This window comes from Narcine bancroftii, chromosome 13 (genome assembly GCF_036971445.1).
Source record: "Narcine bancroftii isolate sNarBan1 chromosome 13, sNarBan1.hap1, whole genome shotgun sequence".
Lineage (NCBI taxonomy): Eukaryota > Metazoa > Chordata > Chondrichthyes > Torpediniformes > Narcinidae > Narcine > Narcine bancroftii.
This window is the reverse complement of record NC_091481.1, coordinates 16,416,220-16,440,608: the sequence shown is the minus strand read 5'-3', so window position 1 is coordinate 16,440,608 and position 24,389 is coordinate 16,416,220. Positions and strand designations below refer to the sequence as shown.

The window sequence follows — 24,389 nt, the reverse complement described above, 5'->3', positions numbered from 1 at the left end:
CTGAACAGCTGATTTACTGGGATGCCAGTGTGAAAGGGGCTATAGATAATTGTGTTCCAGGATTATGACCCAGTTCTTATTTCTAGGTGAGAATAAAATGTGACTTTGAGGTGACTTTGTCACATGGTAATGTTCCTATTTTCATCAATCCTTCCCAAAGAACTTAAAATGAGCTTCATACATTTGATAATCAACAGTATCCTCACGTCAGTAAACCAGAAAAGTCTGCAGACACAGTGAATGAAATAAAAACACAATGTTCAGCAGGTCAAACAGTTGCCATAACCAACATTTTGAGCTAGAGCCCTTCATCAAGGTACCTTTATGATCTTTATCTTTGTTTGACTTGCTAAGTATTCTCACATCCCCAGCAGGCAACCTACACGTGCTTCAGATACAATTTATTTTGTTACAGTAGTGATGTGACTGCTTTCCATTCTGCACACTTCAAATTATACAAATCTGCTGAGCATTTCCAACAACTGTGCACTCAACAAACACAAATCCCACTGATCTATCTGCTGGACCACAGCAATTCCCAGGTCTCAGATTTAAAATCTTACCCACCTTCAAAATCTCTGCATGGTTTTGCCCTTGCTCCCTTCGTACAAATTCACTCGTCCTCTCCATTCTGCCTGCACTCTCGGTTCTTCTACATTTTTACAACATACCCAAGCCTTTCACCAACGGCAGCAAACTGTCTTCAGCCGCCCAACTCCAATCTGCAATTCCTTTCATATGTCTATTTAAGATAGTATCTTAGAATAATAAGATCTTAGTTAGAAACATTGATAAAGCATATTTAAAGCAGGGTAGAAGTCTCATAACTATTCTGTATTTTGAGTTTTGGAAACAATGTAAGGAATTAACTTGATTTTTAAAAATTATGAGGAGTTCATAAAAGAATATTTTTTCCAGATCACTTGACATTACACACATCTCCAATGAAGAACATGGACAGGTACTTGGCATACAAAAACAATTCCACTACAAGGTGGTGTGCCATTGACAGAAGAATATCTGGATATTCTCAAAGGTGCACCTGACCTTCTTCAAAGCTCAGTATAACAGCACAGAGGAGACTAGTGGAAGAGGGATGTGAAAAGTGCTCTGGAACCTCCTGTTTATTCCTCAAATAGCACAAAAATAATCTTTTGTTCAGTACATCTTAATTTTTCATTTTCATAAAGATCATACAAAAATGTAGTTTTGTTTCAAAAAATGCAAGTTCTATTCCATGACATTGAATATAAAATATTGATAACATCACTTGAAATATTAACTGGTTCCTATTTAGAACTTGCCATAAAGGTACTAGCAGATCAGGAACAGACAATATACAAGCAAATAGAAAATGATAAACTTCAGATACAATTACGGAAACCTTTACTCATTTATCAATCAGAGAATGTTTATTCCTTCAAAGGCGAGTGCCAGTTATATCTTCTGTTGGAAAGAAAATCTGATATCAATTCTAAATTCCAACCGTAAATCTGCTTAGCAAAATATTTGCTTTGTAATTGTTGCCATTTGCAGACACACTTCCATTACCTGCTCAAATCTAGAATACTAAATAAACTGTGGTGAAACCAGATCTTAAAATGAAAGTACCACCACTTTTAGCTTAGCAGATTATGTATGTCCTTAAATCTGCAATAGAATACATTCTTTTATTTATCAAAATGCACTTCAATCATTATTAAACATACAACTCTACCTAAATTAGAACAAACCAATATAACTAGTGTTCTCATAGCTAGCTCGACATCACTTCCATACTAAACAATGCAGTTGCAAACTTAGCAACTGTGGTAACAGTCCATTGTTTGAATAAATACATTTCTTGCTATTTTACACATTGCTTCTATCAAAATACCTTCCATAAAGGAAGGCATAAAGCTTTATTGCTGTAAAGAGAATATATCAAAAGGTAACCTGCTACATACTTAATAAAAATTGACCACAGAGTAATACTTATAAATCAAAATAATTTGATGACTGTGCAAAAACAGTGAAACACAACATTAAACGTGAAATACATAAAAATAAAATATACATTGCACAATTTTTTTTCCCCCAAACGTAAGCAATTCCATCCATGCCAGGTGGAATAGTGAGCTGTGGAGTCAGGAGCCTCATTTCCCTGGGTTGATGGGTTTCAATATGTTCGCCACATCAAGACTTTATCTTCCATAGCTGTTTAAAAATAAAATTACATTTACTTTGCTCTCTTCTGCCAGTCAAAATATTCCTTTAAACACTGTAATGTAGTAGTACCTCAAATCTTCAATTTCTCTGCACTCACAGCTTTTACTTATTAATATATTTTTCTGGATTAGGTCGAGAGAAATAATGCGTGATATATTGTCTATATATTAGTTACATAACTTTTAAATAATGCAATACAGAATATGAATCGTAAGTGATTTATACATTGTCTTGCACACAAAGCTCAAATAAAATGGAAATTCTCATGAAAACTTCACCTCCTATCCTAATATTGCAACTTATTCATTGTTGGTTATCTCACTGGACTAATCTCTTCTACTTATAAATTAAAATAGAAAAAAAAACATAAAAAGAAGAAAAATCTCCCCCCCTCCCCGTTATAATCCTACCTCTCCCACTAACACAGTCACCAGTGAATAATATGTGAAGAATAGAGTCTTGGGTTCTGGACATCGGACAGGAAACCCCAAAGTAGTCCATAAATGAGCCCCATATCTTATCAAATTCAATCTTGAGCTCTTTAATGTTATACCTAATTTTCTCCATACCTGTACCCATACGAGTTGTTGTTCATCTAGTCATCAATGAAACAAAAGTTACTATTCTCTTTAGAATTAAGCTCAAGGAAATATTCTCTTCTTGAGAATAACCAAACAAAGCAATAAAAGGGCATGGTTCCAATGTCATCCGAAGAGTCTCTCATAAAGTTTGGAAGAATTGTTCCCAAAATTCTTTTAGTTTTGGACATTCCCAAACATATGAATCAGAGAGGCCTCAAAAATTTTACATTTATCACATAGTGGAGCAACATCAGACTTCTTGTCCTTTTGGCTAAGATCAAGTGCAGAACATCAGAATAAAAATAAGATAGAATACATATGTCCAAAGTTAAACGATGTACCACTTTAAAGTGCAATAAAAATGTCATGCATAGAATGAGGTATTATTAATCAGATCAAGCGTGGTAGCCCAGTCTTTGTCTGGAATTGATATATTTAAATCTCATTCCCATTCATTCTTGATTCCCCTCCCTAAATATGTTTTTAGATCCATCAAGTTATTATAAATAGTTGCTATCAATCCCCCATGAGAAAACTTTAAATCAAAAAATAAATCAAGGATATTGGTTTCGTGAATTCGAGGAAAATTAGAATGTTTGTACTGAGCAAAACGTCGAATTTGTCAGAATCTAAAAAAAAAGCCTGTTAGGAAGGTTGGATTTAACTGCTAATTGTTCAAATGAAGTGAAATTACCTCGAATGTACAGATCCCTAATACTTTTAATACCCAATCTAACCCACTCCTTGAAACCTGAATCCAAGATAGAGGGTTGAAAAAAATAATTCTTTATAATAGGACTGTCAAGAGAAACCTTCAGATAGACAAAGAACTTCCTAATTCTCACCCTATGTCTCATTATCAGATTGTCTGTCAGCTTCAAAAAGGAAAAGGGTAAAGAAGAATCTAAAACTACCAACACAGCTAAATTTTTTTTAGAAAATCTCAATTCCATCTACCCAAGAAGGATGATTATCTGAAGTATCAAAATGTAATAGCATTAATAAATTGATTGACTAATATAGAAGGTAGGCTTTGTTTATACAGAGCTGTTTACCTTGCCATATATGTGAGGAAATAATTGAATCCAATGAATTAAAATAAGTTTTAGGAATGAAAATTGGTCAAGATTAAAACATATACAATATAGACAGAATATTCCTTTTAATTGCATTAATACGTCCTATCATTGTCAAAGATAAGGGTGACTCTCTCTAAAACAACTCTTTAGTCTGGTTATGTAATCCTGAAAATTTTTCTTTTGATCAGTTTTTACATCTTCTTGTAATTGTGATTCCCAAATATTTGATTTGGTCTTTAACTATTTTAAAAGGAAAATTTGCATAGATTGCTAAAGGCCCTTTTATGGTAGTAATTCACTTATGAAATTTTATAATAGTTAGCTTTTACAACGCTAACTTCTTTCACAGTGGTTCTTGGGTTTTTATTACATTGTAGGATAGAATTCTACCACTGGTAGCAATCAATCCCTTGTACTCTTATGCTCTCTGTAAATTCATTCATTGAGTTTACATGAAGGAAAGTTGTGTGTTTGCATGCTTAGCATTAGAGATATTATTATGGTGTAAGAGGAGTATAACAACATTAAATTTAAATGTCTTAAAGACGGCTAATAATTACTTTGCCCACTTCCCTCCATAAAGATATGCCAAACATAAACTCAACTTATCAATTTATGGTTGTTCATTAAAATAAATTAGCAACAAAATAAAACTGCCATCTTCTAATAGAAGACCAAGTAGTTGAAATTCATTTGCCTTTACGTCAGCCTATATAAAAATCATTCCGATTTCAGAATTATGTCCTATTTAAAGGAAATAGTCTGTTTTCACACTTGTTCTTTATATTTCAGCATATTATACAAAATTAATATAAATTACTGATGAATTGCAAAATATTTCTAAAATTAGGCACATTCAGAAAATTGTTTTTTTATTTGGTTAAATGGACTACATTATAAATTATGATATTTAACAATAAAGTACAATAAGACCCTTGTTATCCAGAATACAATTAACCAGCAAAAATATTGAGGGCAATAAATAAATTAATAAATAAAATTAATATCAATAAAAATTTAAACAAACGTTTAAAATTGTAAATGTTCCCTAAGTAACACACAAGCCTTTGGCAAAGATGGGAGCAAATGTTCAGCCTGTGGGTGCCTTACTTGTGCTTTGCTCGGTAGCAGCTGTTTGAATAATGTTGTGTTTGAATAAAGTGGTGCCACCCAGGATGAAGATCTGATTGATGCTGCTCGCCACTAACGGGACTCTCTTAAGGTGTCTCCTTATCCCTGCTTAGTCTTTATCTTTATTAGTACATTATTAAGTATATTAGTAAGGCTTTATCTGTAAACCTGGAGAGGAGAGGGTTAATGGTCTATAATGCTATTGTTTGTCTTTTGGGCAGCTCCATGGAGGAGGAGGAACCTGCAGATGGAGTGATGACTAAATGCTTTCAAAGAATGTGACTGAAGATAAAGTGAAATGCTTGAAGGTTTATATATTCATGCAAGTGAATTTTGTTTGGTGCAATCACGAAAAAGGCTCGCCAGTGTCTATACTTTGTGAGGAGTTTGAGGAGATCCGGTAAAAACTTCTGGCTGGTTGCATCACTGCTTGGATGGAGGCATCATTGCTCAGGACAGGGAAAAACTCCAGAGGTTTGTTAACTCGGCCTGCGACATCTTGGGCACCAGACTTCGCTCCATCGAGGGCATCTACAAGAAGTGGTGTCTTAAGAAAACAGCCTCTCTCCTCAAGGACCCCCACCTCCCAGGCCAGGCCTTTTTCACTCGGTTACCATCGGGAAAAAGGTACAGGAGCCTGAAGACGAGCTCTCAACAGCACATGGACAGCTTCTTCCCCGCTGCCATCAGAGTTTTGAATGATTAATGAACCACAGACACCACCTCATTTTATCTTTTTCTTGCACTCTTTTTATTTACTTTGAAATGGGGTTCATATAAATTTTTGCAATGTGATGCTACCTAAAACAATGAATTTTGGTGACATGTTCATAACAATAAATTTTAATACTGGTGCAGTATGTACAGTATAGTATTTTTGTCTTTTAAATCATTTATTTTCAATGCAGATGCATCAGTTAGGCATTGTAAGAGTGAGTCTCAAGCAACCAGAAACTCATTTATGCGACATTTTAGGTGCCAGATATCATGGGTTTTGTTGTACATTCAAGGGAAATGACAACATCCTCCAGAGCTGATGTAACGGTAGGACTGCCACTGGTGCAGACCCAAGGAGAGTGGGAGGTGGAGATACAGCGCTCCCACGGGTTCAACTGCCATCAGCCCCATAGAGGCTTTGAACGATCTGTTAAAGGAGCCGACGGTGGTTTTATTTAAAATCCTAAGACCGAAGTGTCTGCGCCCAAGACGACAGTGCCTATGATCAGCAGCCGTCATGAAGGGTTGCAGATTCCAGGGGAGCGGAGGATTGGTTCAGGGCACCAGAAATGGGGAGGCCACCTCCCCGCCCCCCCACCCCACCCCCCCCCGTCAGGCCAGGAGAAGCAGAGGAGATGACCCACGGGATGGTGACCATGGTAGCGGACCAGTGAGGAGTTCTGTGGCTGAAGGACCCACACAGGCAGCGGACTGCTGGAGACTGGCTCAAAACTGGCTGAAGGGGTGCCAGGAATTGGAGCTGGGATGCACAAGAGTGCAGAGGATGCTGAAGGGTTCCTGATCGTATCGGAGGTTCGGACCTAGAGCTCGGGTTGCCAATGGTTTGGACTGGATCCCTGTGTACTGCAGAGGCTCTGGGAGCACTGGGGGTGAATCCATGGACATTCAGTGACTCTGGAGGAACTGTCTTTTGTTTCTCTTTCTCTGAGTGTAAAAGGAGCTTCAGGCAATTTCTGCCGATGGTAAATCTGTCAGCCTGACGGCAGACAAAAGGCAATTTTGTGTAATATGCCACTGTTTCTATTACCATTGAATTTTGAATCTAGAATCTTGATGGAGGAAACTCACCTTTAGGTTAAAGCCCAGAAGGTCACTAATGACACCTGACACAGCAGAAAGGATCACCACCTGGGTGATGTTATACAGCAGTGGATTCATTGTCAGTCCATATAACCTAAAAGGTGTGTCCAGCTCCTAAATAAAAAAATATGCATGTGTTAAGCATTACAGGGAGTATTTTTGAGAAACACTACATTAAGTGCCCTAGTTTAGACACTTTCTTCCCACTACTTCTTGCTTCTATATAAAATTCCTTCTTACTCGCTGCCCCCTTTTGCTACATTTTGTCAATATCTTAAATTATTGATTAAATATCTGCTCGGGTAATCAGAAATCCCAATAGTCAATCAGGATTGTCCCTGTATCATGGATTTTTGCCTCACTTGTAAATAAAGTTAATATCCCATTCCATCACAATTTTCAAAACTTTGTCTTAGCCAATGTTTCAAAGATATATCTAGTTTCACTTTGAACACCAATTCCTTGATCTACAAAATGTTTACGTTTTGGGAGAATGTTGCATTAAGCAAAAATTCATAAGCGAACCAAAAAAGCGTCTTGCAGTTTCAATTCAAGATCCATGGTTGCATCCCAGACCTCAAGAATCTCAGTAAAGAATAACCAAAGCTACATTAGCACATTATCCAAATTAATAAAATATCAATAATTAAGTTTTAAATTATACTCTTTCAAGTTGTTCATCAGGTGGAACATAAAAAATTCTGATGACTCTTGACCAGGCAGATGGGAAATACTGAACTAGGGATAATTTTCTAGGGCTCACCCATTTATAACTAATGTTGACAATTTTTTTTTTTCTCTTTGTTATGGCTCCTTAAAGAACACTGCAAGCAGATTCTTTCAGCATATTTTTGATGACAAATATGTACAAGGTTACCAGAAGCAAGCAGGAATGGATTGTTGACACTACAGCAAGATCAGCCATAATCTTATTGAATGGAGGAGCAGGTCTGAGTGGTCCAATTGTGCTCCTAATCTGTATAGTTACAAGCAAGTGCTCCTGGTGGCTAAGCATTTTGAGATATTGATGGGGGAAATAAGAGGTAAAGAAGTAGACAGCATCAAAAGTAGTCTGTACAAATACCGTTTAGTTACAAAGACTGATTATCTCAAAAGGAATCAACTATTAGCCTGTTATGATCGACTTAATGTCTGTGTATCAACAAAGAACATCACATAGAACATTACAGCACAGCATAGACCTCTAGTCTATTCCAATTATTCTGCCTGCACCCATTCAATATCCCTCCATACCCGAATTTCTATTCATAGGTAGCAGTCTTATCGGTCGGCATAGCCACCTATATTTAAGATTTAATTTGATGCAAACTATTCATAATATAAACACAGAAAAACTGGAGTATTTTATAACATCAATGCAGGATACAAACTAGATTGATTATTATTATTATATGGGTACCTACAAACTATCTCTTTCTCTCAGTGGCCCCTAACATTATATGGAAAAAAATCCAACAACATTGACATATTTAAATTCTGACCCTCAAAACAAGTGACCTTGATCCTATGCAAGCCAATAGATTATTTGAAGGTTCTTGATTCTTCAAACGTGCATTTGACTTCTTAACTTACTTAAATCTTTAATTTTTACCACAAGCTTTTTATGCCATTTTATTTTTTTGGTTTCTCAAAGCTCTGGATGTCATATTTAACACTCTTTATATCCATGTCTGAAGAAGCCCATCCACAGATCTGATTTTTATCAGGCTGTTGCAGTCATTCTTGGAACTGCATCCTGGTAATAGTCAAACCTCTTTGTCTAAATCTTGATGCAAAACTTAATGATACAGAGCTTGGCAAGATTGATCCAGGAAAAACCTGGTTCATCAAATCTGTTTATATATCATGTAATAAATTATCCACATTCAATTTATACTGTAAAAATAAAATAGTCTTAACATGCTTCTCAATTACAAAAGACGACCTGTAATTTCTTTATACCTTCAGCAACTTTGTTGCAAGCTTCAAGACATTATTCACTAAGTTCAGCTCTTCCTTTTTGTTAGGTTTCTTTTCCATCTTTAAGTATAAATTAATCTAGCGAAAGGGAAAAACTATGAATAAGTCATAAATATTCAACCGATCTCTTAGAAAGTTAATGTTTCTAATTTGTCAATGTATACGATTCAAATAAGTGACTACATTACACTTTAAAATTATTTGCACAGAGGAAATCAGTTTTAGTCTTATTTTGCCACTGGTAACATCAAAAGAAATACAGATTGCGTTTAACTAAGCTTGCATTTAACTAATCTTACCATCTTTCAAAATGGTACGTACCGAGATTGCCATGGACTATACCAAAATCTCTTAACAACACTCAAGGTGGAGGGAGATAAACACTTGAACAAACAAATTGTGGGCAACTAGCAAAGAAGAGGAATTTTTTTTGCCAGCACAGATTAACCATGATCACAAATAAATGGTGGTGCAGGCTCAAGGGGCCAAACTGCTCCATTTCCTTACGTTCTTGTGTTAAATCAAATATAATGTCTATTTTTGCACAAAGTCAAAGGAGCGAACTAACATGGATAAAAACCCCTATTTCAAAACCTGTAGCAAACACGAGTGTCACTCAAATATAATGTGACAATATACAGGTGATAAATTGGGATGGAAAGATTTAGTTGTAAATTCTTTGCTTACCCTATATGCCATAGTATAGAACGATCCTTGAAACTTAGAAATTCACCTTAAACTTGGGTTGTCCCTTACAAAGGGTCTAAAATTCTTACCTTGACGGTAAAGTTGCAACACAGCCACCATCTTCCCGCCGCCTCTGAACCAATATCGTGCATGCCCTGTTAGCTATCTTTGAAGTCTCAGCACTCCTCTGTGGGGTCTGCTGTCAACTCTGTACAGGCTTTAAACGGCCTGTTACAGGAGCTGACAGTGCTTTATTTTAAAATATCCAAATAAAATTTAAACCTTTAAATGATCATTTGTTGTTAAAATATTGAGATTTACTTTTAACAGCATCCACTGGTCAGCAGTAAGTGCCAGATTTGGGGTCATCTTATTCAAAGCTTATCGCTCAAAACCAATAATTTAGGTGGAAGTTCTGGGGTCGTCCTATACAGAGCTAACCTATAGAATCCTATAGAGTTATCCTATATGGGGTAATATCAAATTTGTTGCTCCTTTCATTGAAAGAAGGCAGATCTGTCATTAGACTGAAATTAAAAAAAAACTCCAGATACCAAAAATCTGAACAAAAGAAATAGGAGCAGGAGTCGACCATCTGGCCCAATGAGCCATTCAATTAGATCATGGCTGATCTGATGATAGCTTCATCTCTACCTACTTTTACCCCATTTCCATTAATTCACCTACTTCGTAAAAATCTCACCAACCTTGCCTTAAATATATTAACTGAGGTAGCCTCCACTGCTTCAATGGGCAGCAAATTCCATAGATTCACCACCTCTGGGAAAGCAGTTCCTCCTCATCTCTTTTTTTTAAACTTTATTTAAGATTTTATAGCATGAATAACATATAGGATTATATTTAAAAAAAATTAAGAATAAAATAATAAAATTACAATACAGTATCAGTAATCTAAATAAACTATACCCTCCCCAATAATTATTACTCATTAATAACCCAACTCAAATTAGTCCAACCCCCCCTTTTCCCCCAAAATAAAGAGTGAAGAATTAATAAAGTTAATAATATATGTGAGGAAAAAAAAACCCACTTACAAAAAAAAACAAAAACATAACCGATTAAAATACTAACAAAAAGAAAAGTAATTAATACTAAGATATCAGACTTAAAAAACATATTTAAATCAAGCTTAAATGCATATATTTAACAAACGGAGTTAAGATGAAACATATATTTAACTCAAACTTAATATAAAAAAATTAGTAAAGTTAGTGACATTATCTATCAAAAATTCTTAAACAATAATCAATTCTTAAAAAAAATTGTAGCATGAAAAAAAAGATGAAAAAAAACTTTCTCTATAGAGATAAACCTTCACCAAATATCAACTAACTTCACATCTATCATCATATTAGACACATAAACCACCATCTTAAAACAAAATTCAAACCTCATTAAGCATTGTACAATTCAATTTTAGTACTCTTCCATCATTTTTCCCTTTTACTCTTGAATAGTTATCCAATAAAAGCTCCAATACCACATTTAAATATCCCCAATCATTACATTAAAATTCAGATATCCAAATAATAAAAACACATCTACAACGAAATCTATATCTTCAACAAATAGAGCATAAACCACAAACAAAATTCAAGCCTCATTAAGAATTGTACAATTCAATTTATAACTTTCACCATTATTCCCTTCGTTCTATAACTAAAATAGCAAAATAATATACATCAGAATTACCACTCCTTTCACCTTAAAGTTAAAGAAAAAATATTTAGAAAACTTATCCATCCCATTCACATTTAAATTTCAGATATTCCTTATCTACTGAATAAACTTTACAAAAAAAAACACATCAATTTTTAGTTTTTTAAACAATCAAATACTTTCTTATGCTTTTTTTTAATATTTAAACAAAAAAAACCCTTCACTCTTTAATCTAATAATACAAAAAAAAAGGAAAAAAAACGGGTAGGAGGTTAAAAAATACCCCCTCCCGTCTAAACTGCGCAATGCGGGAACTCCCCAAAAAAAATGGGTGTGAGATACACACGTAGCAGATGACTTTCAGGAAATAGTGCCTATCCAGTTCTCTCCCCCAACTCTCATTTCATCTTAAACTAACATCATCATTATTTAATATCCCTTTTTTTTAAAAAAAAACATGAGAAAAAAAAAGGACAACTCTTCTTTTAATCAGTTCCAACTGCCGAGTCACCATTACAACCATTCCTTCTTGGAGCACGGCTCTTTTCTTCCATCTCTTGTCTCCTTGGAGTTCGCGGCGAACTATGTCTTTGTTGAAACTGAATAATTGGCAGCTCTTGAGCAAATGCTATAGCTGAATGGAGAATCAAAGAACTTTGGTTGGCAACCATCTTGGAAAACCTTCAAAACAGCTGGATATCTAAAGGTTGCCTTGTAACCTTTCTTCCACAACAACTCTTTAGCAGGCTTGAATTCCCGTCGTTGGAACATAACTTCTTGACTCAAATCCGCATAGAAGAAAACTCAATTATTTTGATTCATCAAGGGTGATTTTCTCTGTTGTGCATTTCTAATAGCCACTTGTAAAATTATTTCTCTGTCGTAATAATTCAGGCAACGAACCAAAACAGGTCTTTGACTTTGACCTGAAATAGGTCTTCTACGCAAGGCTCTGTGAGCACGTTCCAGTATTATACCTTCCGGGAAATGTTCTTGACCCAGCACCTGCGGAATCCATTCAGTAAAAAATTTTTTTGGGTCTGGTCCCTCCATACCTTCCAGCAAACCAATAATCTTTATATTGTTCCATCTGGATTGGTTTTCCAAATAATCAATCTTTTTCATCAAATTTTTATTTTGAGTTTGTAAGTCTTTGACCATTTTGGTCACATCAAAAACCTGATCCCGTATTTCGTCTATATCTTCTTCACACGAATTAAATTTATCTCTCACTTCAAGCTTAAAAGCTCCAAACTCAGCCATCTGTTGAGAATGTATTTTCACCAGAGTATTAAACTTAGTACCAAGTTCAGTCATAATCTTGGATAATCCCTGCATTGTATAAGATAATTTAGATTCAAGATTCACAAAAATCTTTTCAATTGGAAGAGATTTTGGCTCAACAGATTCCTGCTTCTTCTGCATAACCAAAGGATCTTCTGTTCCTTCCTTCATTCTGGTTGCCTTCCTTGTAGTATGACTGCGTGTGGAAACCCCAGCCACATCCTCTCCAGCAGTGACTGGAGGACGCTGGCCGGGGTTTTCCCCAGTCCATAATGTATTAAGTTCTCCCAGTACATCAAGTTGTATAGGTTCTTTTATCTCAAGAGATGCAGTTTGCAGCGCCACCTCTACATTTGACAAATGCCTTTGAGTAACTCTTTGTTCTAAAGGCTGTTTGGCACCCTCTTTAGGGGGCTCTACCGATGTAACATAGAGCTCTACATCCGAACACTGTACCTCTCTCCTGGGATCCATTTCACGCTGAGTCCCGGTGTCTTTCCTGTAGGTAGGCTCCAAAACTTGAACTTTTGGAAAATGTAGTTTTTTGATGATCTGTTGTCGTTTTTTTTTTTGCTCTTTTCCACCAATTGTACCATCATAAGTTAAATTAACAGCACTGAAATTATCTAAACTTTTAAAGAATTTTAACGGGCATTTCTAGATAAAACAATAAGATAGAATCAGGAGAGGACTGGAAGGCACGTCTGATCCTTACGCCATCTTGCCACGCCCCCCCGTTCCTCCTCATATCCATCCTGAATCTAGTCCCCTGGATCTTAAGGCTATGTCACCTAGTTCTAGTCTCCCCCACCAAAGGGAACAACTTACCTAACTCCGCCTTATAACTTTCATAAGGTTTCTATAAGATTCCCTCTCATCTTCTAAATTCAAGAAAGTATAGCCTCAGATAATTCAACCTCTTCTCATAAGCTAACCCCCCCTCATCTCTGGAATCAATGTGGTGAACCTCCTCTGGACTGCTTCCAAAGCCAGTAAATCCTCCAAATAAAAGCAAAATATAATCTGCAAAACACAAGTCAGTGAAAGGTCTTTGAAATGTTAAAGCCTGTGCTTATCTTTCCACAGACTTTTCACAGTGGCCATTCTGCCACGCCCACAGAAAAAAGAATCTCAGGGTTGTATTGAAATGACCCGCTGAATGCTTCCAGTATTTTCTTATTTTATTTTCTCATTATCCTGCCACTTAAAGGCAAAAAAAGTACCTGTTCTGAACACTTTTTTCTATTTGCAGATGGTACACTAATAGCACAAAGAGGCAGTAATAGATGGTGGTAATACTCAACACACTGGTCTGCATCAGAGGAGAGAAAACAGCAGGATTTTCTGTTTTTATTTTAAATTCACAGCATTCATGATATTTTATTTTTATGGTGAAGAATTCACTATTTTTTTTTAAACAAAAAAGCAACATAAAAACATAGATCCGATTACCTGCTCTGTCAGTAATATCGAGGTATTGCTGTATTTGCTATTTGTCTCAGATCCGAGCATGACAAATCTCAATAGATAGAGTGTTAATGAGATGCACCAGATCACCAATTCCCAATTGTAGTGAAAATCAAGGAAAGTTTCATGAATATGAAGCAGCTGCAAAAATAGAGAAAACAGATTAAAACTATTCTTCTCCCAATGTGGCTGACCCATTTTCTACATTCCATTCGCCATGTCCACCCCCGTTCAATTGCTGGGCTATTGAGCATTAGATTAAGTAGGTCATTCAGCATTTTCTCTGATCCACCAATCAATAACATCATGATTGATCCTCGCCACCAGTACCACCTCACGGAATTATTCTTGGCCCAAGAAGAGAAAGGTGATCTGCCTCAATGAATATCATCTGGGGGCACTATGATGAAATGGTTGTGCAGCACATCAATTCTTATCTCAGGAAGGTCCTGGACCCACTTCAGTTCACAACAGGTCAACGGCAGTGGTCATCTCACTGGCCCACCACTCTGCATTAATTCATCTTCACTGCAGGAAACCCACATTATGCTGTTGTCCACTGACTGCAGCTTGATATTCAACACAATCATACCAGCAAAGCATATGACCAAACTAAAGGATCTGGGACATCAGCAGACCCCAATAAATTGGCGATATCACCTCCTCCACCCTGACCGTGAATACAGGAGCATTTCAAGCTTCATGTTTAGTTCCCTGCTCTACTCCCTGTACACTTTAGACTGTGTAGCTAAGTTTGGCTTCAATTCAATCTAGAAATTTGCTGACCACACTGCCATTGTTGGTCAAATTACTGGAAATGATGAGTTAGAATATAGACTGGAGATCAAGAATCTGGTTGGGTGGTGCCAGAATAACAAAGGGATAGATAAGATAGAGGCAGGAAAGCTGTATCCATTGGTGAGACTAGATTTGGGGGGGATTCAAGATTTGGGGGAATAGATACAGGACGGAGACAAGAAGGAACTGCTTTTCCCAGAATGATGAATCAAAGGAATTCATTGACCAAGAAAGCAGTAGAAGCCACCTCATTACATATATTTAAGACTCAGTTAGATAGATGTTTACATAGTAGGAGATTATGCAGGAAAGGAGGATATAGGAGCTGAATCCATGGCTAGATTAGCCATGGTTTTATTTATTTTATTTTTTTTAAACTTTAATTAAAATTTTATGACATGAATAAAATAAAAATTACATTTAAAGAAATAATAAAATATAAGATAATAAAACTTAGAATACTACATCATTAAAATACACAAATTAACCCCCCCAATAATTATAACACAACATTAATCATCTAATTTAAAATTAGTCCAACACTACCCCCCAAAATAAAGAGTGAAGAATTAATTAACAATATTGTAAATAAAATAGAAGAACCCCCACTTACAAAAAAAAGGATAAAACTTAACAACAAAAAAAATTACTAACAACAAAAAAAAATCAATACTAAAATAATACCCTTAAACATATATTTAAATCAAACATAATACATGCATTTAACAAATGAAATCCACTTTAAAACTAAGTTCAAATATTAAAATCATATATCAACCACATATCTGTTATACAAAAAATCATAATTAATAATACATAAATACAGAATTTCCATTAATACCAAGTTTCCTTTATAATTCATCGAGAGAACAAAAACATCCCTTAGAAAAACAATCAGATAAACTTTTTATTCCCTTCCCCTCCCCTTATATAAAAAAAGAAAAAAGTTCAAACTCTTATAAAATTCTCCATATTCTTCATTTATAACATCTTCAAAATTCTCTATCGAAATTAACTTAATTTTATTAAACTCTTCTCCCTCAATGTATTTGTACTTAATTTTCTTCTTTTTCTTCTTATCCTTTCCCCTCATCTTCCTCTTCATCTAATTCAACATCCTCAATTTTTGACTTATTATCTTCTGTGACATCATCCTCTTAAAAAAAGAAAGAAAAAAAGAGAAAAAAAAAACCCCCAAAAAAAGAGAAAAAAAGCCATGGTTTTATTGAATGGTGGATCAGGCTGGACTGGACAGACGACCTACACTTGCTCCTATTTCTTATGTAAGGCTGGGGTTTTACTGAAATTCCATCTCAATTTTTCTCCATCTCAGAGAAGGCAGAGGGTGGTTGTAGATGGTTTGTGTTCTGCATGGAGGTTGGCATGGGGTTCTGGGACCCCAGGCTCTTTATGATTTTTATAAATGATCTTGATGAGGAAGTGGAAGGGTGGGAAAAATCTTAGGGCCCTGTCCATAGGACACACAAAACTGCTAAAAAGATTGATAGTGTTGCTAAGAAGGCATATTAACTATGGGATCAAGATATGTAAGGTAATGTTACAGTTATAGAAGGCGTTGGTTAAATCCCATCTGAAATATTGTGTTTAGTTTTGGTCACTTCATTACAGGAAAGGTGTAGATGCTATAGAGAGGGTGCAGAGGAGATTTACAAGGATATTGGAGAGCAGGATTTGTGAGGATAGGTTGAGTGAACTTGATCTTTTCCCCTTGGAGTGACGGAGGATGTGAGGTGACCTCACAGAGGTGTATAAGATGAGAGGCATTGAGTGTCCGGATAGACAGCTTTTTCTCCCAAGAATGAAATGGCTAACACAAGGGAGCATAGTTTTAAGGTGCTTGGGTGTAAGTACAGAGGGATATAAGAGAAGTTCTCTGCACAGAGAGTGGTGGGTGCATGGAATGTGTTGCTGGCAAGGACAATGGGATCTGGAACTGAGAAAAATGATTATGCAGTAGGGAAATTCTATTTACAAATTCTAGGTGCAAGGAACTGCACTGTGCTGTATGTTCTATAGTCTATAACATCAATTTGATAATTTTCTCATTTGAAAACTAGAGCAGCCAAATATAAAATCTTTTCTTTTTAACTAGAAATGTGATTATCTCATCTCTAATTAGACATTCATATTTTTTCAACCATATATGAAAGATAATTGATTTAGATTAATTCTGTGACCATTTTTAAAGTGGGTTCTACAGTGGCCATGCTCTGCCGAGGCTTCATATACTCCCTTTATAAAGTCATTGGGATGTACAGCACAGAAACAGGATCTTTGATGCATTGACTCTCCGCTGAATATCAATTACTCAGGTGCATTAATTCTATATTTAATCACTTTTTTAAATTCTTCCCACATTCTCGTCAATTTCCCTCAGCCTTTCTCCTTGCCAGAGTATTATAGGCAATTTACAGTGGCCTTATCAGTTTCACACCTCTGGGAGGAAACAACAGCACCAGATGATAGCAATGGAGTGCAAACTTGACCCAGACAGCAGCCAAAATTAGAAACGAAGCCAGGTTTCTTCTGGCCCTTGAGGCAGTGGCTCAACTTTAAAGCATTCTTGAAAAGTCCAACATCCCAATCAACTTATATGAAATCTTGGCAAACGACTAATCAACACGGACATGAATGTTTGGCACAGAATTCAGAACAATGAGTTCATACATTTGGGAGCCATATAGAAACAAAGAGTAAATGTGAAAGGAATGCATAAATTCCCCAATTAACACCTGCTTCCCTGTCAATCCGCACCTGTGGATGATAGGACAAAGGAAGGTTACGCACAAAGTAGGTCGTGCCGAAAGAGCCTCTGACATTATGATTTCCTGAAATATCTTGGAGCAGTATGGATTTGAGACCTTAGTATGGATTAGTGATCCGACCACAGAATCGTGATTAATGGGACCCTTCAGGCTGAGGTAGTAAAGAGGAATATGGTAATTACAAGGGGGCCAAGCAGTTATTGGGGACAATATTCTTCTCCACAGCTGCAAGTCTAAATAACAAGGCAATGATTCCTGCTTGGTGCCAGCATCAAGGATATTTCCTTGGAGTGGAAAAGTAAAGATCTAGTTGTCATGATCCATGTGGGAACTGATGACAGGGAAAAAGGAGCTCCTTCAGATAAAACCTGAGCAACTACAGTCCAGATTAAAAAATGGAGCCGCAAAGGTGTCTCTCTGATTTATTAACTGAGCTATAAAGGTCAGAGAATTGAAAGGATAATTCAAAGATTGGTATGGGAGAAAAATGGATTTCAACTGAGGGCCACTGGTCTCGGGGCCTGCAGAAAGACATGGTCCAGCATCGCTTGAATTTTGAATCTGATGTCCTAATGAAATGAATACCTGGGTTGCATATATGGCTTTGATAAGAGTGTGTATGTGTGTATAAGGTTGACACGTTTGTAACCACGTGTTGTTGTAAAATGAAATAAGTCAAAAGGGTCGATATTGAATACATAAAACATTTTAAAAGACAGTTGTAGAAAGTTTAAAAATAAAGCATTAAGTGGTTAAACACATTACCTGTGCACAGCAAATAAATACCACAGACAGAGTCAACAAGAATGCAGATGAAACAATTACATCTACCGATCGCTGTGGACCTCGTCTCTGTTGAAAGAAATTAATAATGAATTAGTTTTTTTTTAAAAAGGTACAAGAGTGATTTTTAAGTTTTTTAAAGCACTATTTGCTGCAAGAAGATAGTGGGCACGGCCCAGGGCATTACAGCCAAAACCCTCCCCACTATTGAGTACATCTACAGCAGTGGTTCTCAACCTTTTTCTTTCCACTCACAAAACACTAAGTATTCCCTATGCCATAGGTGCTCTGTGATTAGTAAGGGATTGCTTAAGATGGTATGTGGGTAGAAAGAAAAAGTTTGAAAACCACTGTTTTAATTGTACCTAATGGACTCGTTATGTGCACGGTTTCATAACTCCAAAGGAAATGGGCCAATGACAATTTTTCTCGAGCAAGATATTTCAGTAACAATTGGGTCTAGACCAGAGATTCACAACCTTCCCATCCCACTCACATACCACCTTAAACAATCCTTTATTAATCACAGAGCACCGATGGCATTGAATTACTTAGTAATTCCACTGTGAGTGGAAAGAAAAAGGTTGAGAACCACTGATCTACAGGTAACATTGCCATAGGAGAGCAGCAGCAATCATCAAGGATCCACACCAACCAGCACACACTCTGTTTTCACTACTGCCATCAGGAAAGAGGTATAGGTGCCCCAAGATTTGCACCACCAGGTTCAGGAACAGCTGCTACCCCTCCACCATCAGACTCCTCAACAACAAACTCAATCAGAGACTCATTTAAGGACTCTTTCTTGTACACTTTATTGACTTTCTTTTTGTTCTCTCTACGCAGTTTATTTACTTTTGTTATGTTTACAGTTCTTTGTTACATGTCTATGTTGTGTACAGTTTATTTTTTGCACTACCAATTCTGCCAAGAAAAAGGGATCTAAGGGTTGTACGTGATGTCATGTATGTATACTGACAATAAAACTGAAAAAAATCTGAATACAAGTGACATGTTGTCTTGAAATATTTATCAAAATTATCTGAAAGCATTGATTTGCAGTCATTGTTCATGATATTTTGCTTGCTATTAAAAAACTTTAAACTTGTTTACAGTTTAAAATAAAAAAGCCCTCATTATAGGTTACTTAGTGAAATATCCCGATGTACATATTCATTGGCTAATTAAATTTGTATATGCAATATAAATGAAAATACTTCTCCAGGTTTTGGCACATCACACACATATAATGGATGAGCAAAATCTTTCATCTCAAACTACTTTAAGATAAAAAACACACCTGTTTAATTGACCCCCCCCCCCAGTAAAAGGGTTTTTTTCCCCCCCGCACTGAGTTCCATACTTTTAATCACATTATTTGAACAGTGAGTCACTTCAATATTTATTACAAAATATCACTGCATTCAATCTGCAAAAAAAAACTCCTACTCATGAGACTAGGGTATACATCATGATTGATAAGAGTCTAGGGAGTATTGAGGAAAAGGGGGGCTTTGGTGTGATGGTGTAGTTAAGAAGGCATATGGGATGCTGGACTTCATTAGTCTGGACACTGAAGAGAGGAGAGGAATATTATGGTCCAACTTTATTAGAAGTTGGTGAGACCTCACCTGGCGTACTTATTCTGGTCAGCACACTACAAGAACAATGTGATAATGCGAGAGAAAGTGAAGAAGTCTCACCAGAATGATGAAACATTTTATTTATGAGGAGAGATTAAAGAGGTCTGATCCATTCACATTTATCGTTCATTTTGAACAAAAACTAACATTTCTGTGATGTGCTTTGCTGATAGAATAATTTTGTGGTATGATCATGAGAACTGAATTAAAGAAATAAAATTACAAAAGAAAGGTTCTGAAATCAAATTTGCAGTCGTTGGATGAGTTCAGAATCAGAATTTATTGTCATGAACAAGTCATGAAATGCGTTGTTTTGCAGCAGCGTCGTAGAATAAACATTCGTATCAACCACCTTACAACAATTAATTTTTTTTTGAAGTGCACGAAAAGTAAGGCAGTGTCCGTAGTTCACTGTTCATCAGGAATCTGATGGCAGCAGGGAAGGAGCTGTCCTTTTGCCACTGAGTGCTTGTCTTTAAGCTCCTGATGGTAGCAGAGTGAAGAGGGCATGGCCTGGATGGTGGGGTCTTTGAGGATAGAGGCTGCTTTTTTAAGACACTGTCTCATGTGGATGTCCTGGATGGAGTGAAGGCTAGTGCCTCTGATGTTAATAACCCTCTGGAGTTTTTTTCTTGTCCTGAATGTTGACACCTCAATACCAGACAGTAGTGCAACCAGCCAGAATGCTCTCCACGGAACACCTGTAGAAGTTTTTGAGAATATTTGGTGACCTACCGAATCTCCTCAAACACCTCACCAAGTATAGCCGCTGGTGAGATTTCTTCCTGGTTGTATCGAAGAGGAGGCTCCAGGACAGATCCTTGGAGATGTTGACACCCAGGAATTTGAAGTTCTTGACGCTCTCCACTACTTATTCAGACCATGAGGACTGGGTCATGTTCTCCGACTTCCTCTTGAAGTCCAAAATCATCTCCTTGGTTTTGCCAACATTGAACTCAAGGTTGTTGGCATGACACCACTCAACAAGCTGATTTATCTCCCTCCTGTACGCTTCCTCATTGACATCTGTGATTCTGACAACAACTGTGCTGTCATCGGCAAGTTTGTAGATAGCATTGGAATTATGCCTGGCCACACAGTCATGGGTGAATAATGAGTTGAGCACCAAAACAACAGCAACAATAAAATTCACATGTATGAAGATTTTTATGTTTAACATGAAATAGAATAAACGGTGAAATTGTTGCTAAAGGCAGAATAAAAGATTTGCTTTTTCACTCCTGCAGATGAAGTCAGACCATTCCAAATTACAGAGGATACATTTCCTCAATTGCCAACCAGATAAATGGTAATTAAGTTAGTTAAATTAGAACAGCATTGTTGTAAATAAATCCTGTTTGTATTGCTACAATCAGATATTGTTTCATAAGAACACTCACTCCATTTCGTGGCTATTAATCCCCATCAATAAAGTTGCTATTCTCTTGCAAAGATAAAAAGGCTATTCTCTCCAGAATATTAATCTGAAGCAATATTTTGTCCTTGCTCTTATTCATTTCTATCAGGGACAATTCGAAGTAGAATGGTTGGCATAGTGATTATTGCAATGCCTTTACAGTGCCAGCAATCAGGGCCAGGATTCGAATCCCATGTTGTCTGTTAGGAGTCTGTACATTCTCCCCGTATCTGCGTGGGTTTTCCCTGGAGTTCCGGTTTCCTCCCACTGTTCAAAATGTATCAGGGGTATAGGTTAATTAGGTGCAAATTGGGCGGCATGGACTCATGGGCCAAAATGGCATGTAACCACGCTCTAAGTCTAAATTATTATTTTTTTAATTCTAATTGCAAAACTACGTGATACTGAGTTTTAACAGCTTTATGAATTAGGAATAACAGTCTATGTAAATAAATTGCCTGGTCCCATTATCCAGCCAGAAAGTAAATCCTGCTCTCACTTTCTACATCAATGAATGTACCTGTCCAATTTCATCTGTGCTCATTGAAGTGCTGGTCACAATTAAATGTAGATAGAAAATCATTTGCTTTATGTATTATGCAGCCCCTTCACTTCAACGTCTAAATGTAAAATTAGGAAATTCACATCAGACATCTGGTTTTAAACTTTAGCTGCAGTACATATAGTCTTTGTCATTCTCAGCAGCTGGTACAGTATGGAGTACATTGTACATGTATAAAGCTACTACATAAATTAAATGATTATCCTACACCAGAGGGAAAATCTATAACCATGAATTCTAAAATGAAATGATTATTTGTCACCTCTGGTATTCCTATATCTTCTAAACCCAAAGTAAATAAAAACCTTTAAATGTGTTGTCACAGAACTGTTGTGAGATAAAGGCATCAGCTGTGTAATAAACAAGTCAAAATATCTAATTAAATTAAAAGAATCTTATTATACACCTTGTTAGATCATAACCAATCTTCTGTCACTTTCGATTTACACATCAACCTTTTTCAACAGAGAACATCAACAACCTATGCCTTGTCAATCTGACGGTGTAATTGAACTTACAAAGTGTTTTCTAAGATTATTTTTTCACTAGCAAATAAAATTTCCATTGTCCAAAACAACTTATTTAAAATAAATATATTTCATTTTCAGCTTCTTGCTGCAACAGTTTGTGGTCCCTGTCTGTTTAAAAGGGACATCCATTATTCCGGTAACTAAGAAGAGCAAAGTGATGTGCCTCCACAACTATTAGCAGGTGGTACTGATGTCTACTGTGATAAAATGCTTGGAGAGGCTGAGATAGTAGATTAACTCCTATCTCAAGGAGGGCCTTGACCCATTTCAATTTCCCTGTCACAACAGGTTATTGACAGATCCCATCTCACTGGCCCTCCACTCTGGATCGGATCACCTCAACTACAGGAAGACCTGTCGGGGATTATTTATTGATTACAAGTCAGTGTTCATTACCATCATGACATCTTTGATCAAACTAAATGATTTGGGATTATGTTCATCCCTCTGCAACAGGATCCCCAGCTTCCTCATTGGCAGACCCCCAGTCTGTGCAAATTCGTAGCATAACCTTTTCCACACTAATCAAACACAGGGGCATCTCAAGACTGTGTACTCAGTCCCCTGCTCTACTTCCTGTACACTCACGACAACATAGCGAAGTTCAGCTCCAACACAAATCTACAAATTGGCTGATGAAACCACTGTTGTTGGCCAAGTAACTGAAAACGATTAGTCAAGATTTCAGGATGGAGATCAAGAATCTGGTTGGGTGGTGCCAGAATAAAAATCTTGCTCTGAACGCCACCAAGACCAAGGAGCTAATTATTGTCTTTAGGAAAGATGAACAAGGTTAGGTCCTTCAAGCTCATGGGAGTCCATATTTCAGAAGACCTTGCCTGGAGCCAGCAGACCAAGGCAACTATGAAGAAGGCACACCAACATTTTTGCTCTGTGAGGAGATTTGACGGTTGTTGAATACTCTATCAAACTCCTGCAGATGCATTGTGGAAAGTATACTGATGGGAAACATCACCGTCTGGTTTGGGAATTCAAATGCCCAGGAAAGCAGAAGGCTGCAGAAGAGAGCAAACGTAGCCAATTCTGATCTCAGGAGCTTCACAACAAGAGGAGGAGTGAAGGACTCGTGAGAGCGGTCGGTGAGTGTAGGGAACCAGCTGAGGTGAGTGAGCTTTAAAAAGAGCAGAGAATGCAACTGAAGAGTTAAACAGAGTGTTGATCAGTGGGAATGAATACTTGAGATAATTGGCAGGGACAAATAAAAGGAGGGGAAGCAGAAGAGCAGCCAGTTAGGAGTGGAGCTTTGATTGGCTGAGGACGAGTTTGCTTCCAGTGAGGTAAGGCCAGATAAGATCCTTTAATTAAATTGGGATTAGGTAATGGAATCATTTAGGGCAGTGGAGTGCTGGGATGTGGGAAATCTGGGACAATACAATTGTCCCTGATGACTACACCTGCAAAAGGTGCATCCAGCTGTTGCTCTTGCTCCTGACAAACCAAGTTAGGAAACTGGAGCTGGATGAACTTCGGACCATTTAGGAGGAAGAGGTAGTAAATAGACAGGGGCATCAGGGAGACAGTGTCACCCCCAAATGTCAGGAGGCAGATAGCTGGGTGACTGTCAGGAAGGAAAAGGGGAAAAGACAAAAAAGAGCAGAGCACCCCTGTGGCTGTATCCATCAACAATATAAGTATACTGTTTTGGATACTGTTGCTGGGATGGCCTACCAGGGACAAGTTGTAGTGGTCACGTCTCTGGCACGGAGACTGGTCTCTCAGCTCAGGAAAGGAAGGAGGGAAAAGAGGAGACCAGTACGATAGGGGGACAGATTAAGAGGTTCTGTGGGAGAGATCGAGAATCTCTGAGGGCCTGTGCTTTCCTAGTGCCAGGGCCGGCGATATCTTGGATCGAGCTCTCAGCATTCTCAGGAAGAAGGGTGAGCAACCACATGTCGTGGTCCACATAGAGACCAATGGCGTGGGTAGGAAGGATG

General features: G+C 37.1%; 1 protein-coding gene across 7 annotated transcripts in view; it reads right to left on the bottom strand.

Moving 5' to 3' along the window:
- Window positions 1-1,385: 1,385 nt before the first annotated feature.
- The window catches only part of LOC138748484 (protein PHTF2-like), a 105,093-nt gene continuing 82,089 nt past the window's right edge, over window positions 1,386-24,389 (bottom strand). For 3 of the 7 annotated variants that reach the window (XM_069908770.1, XM_069908769.1, XM_069908771.1), the window contains exons 14-18: window positions 18,265-18,351; window positions 13,901-14,056; window positions 8,780-8,875; window positions 6,806-6,931; window positions 1,386-2,196 (exon numbers count right to left, since the gene is read on the bottom strand). In XM_069908770.1, coding sequence (XP_069764871.1) covers window positions 2,176-2,196; window positions 6,806-6,931; window positions 8,780-8,875; window positions 13,901-14,056; window positions 18,265-18,351 — 486 coding nt within the window. In that variant the 3' untranslated portion in view covers window positions 1,386-2,175. Of the gene's footprint in view, window positions 2,197-6,805; window positions 6,932-8,779; window positions 8,876-13,900; window positions 14,057-18,264; window positions 18,352-21,862; window positions 21,963-24,389 lie in introns of those variants that run through there. The other 4 variants (XR_011348055.1, XR_011348057.1, XR_011348058.1 and 1 more) reach the window with 2 other exon arrangements.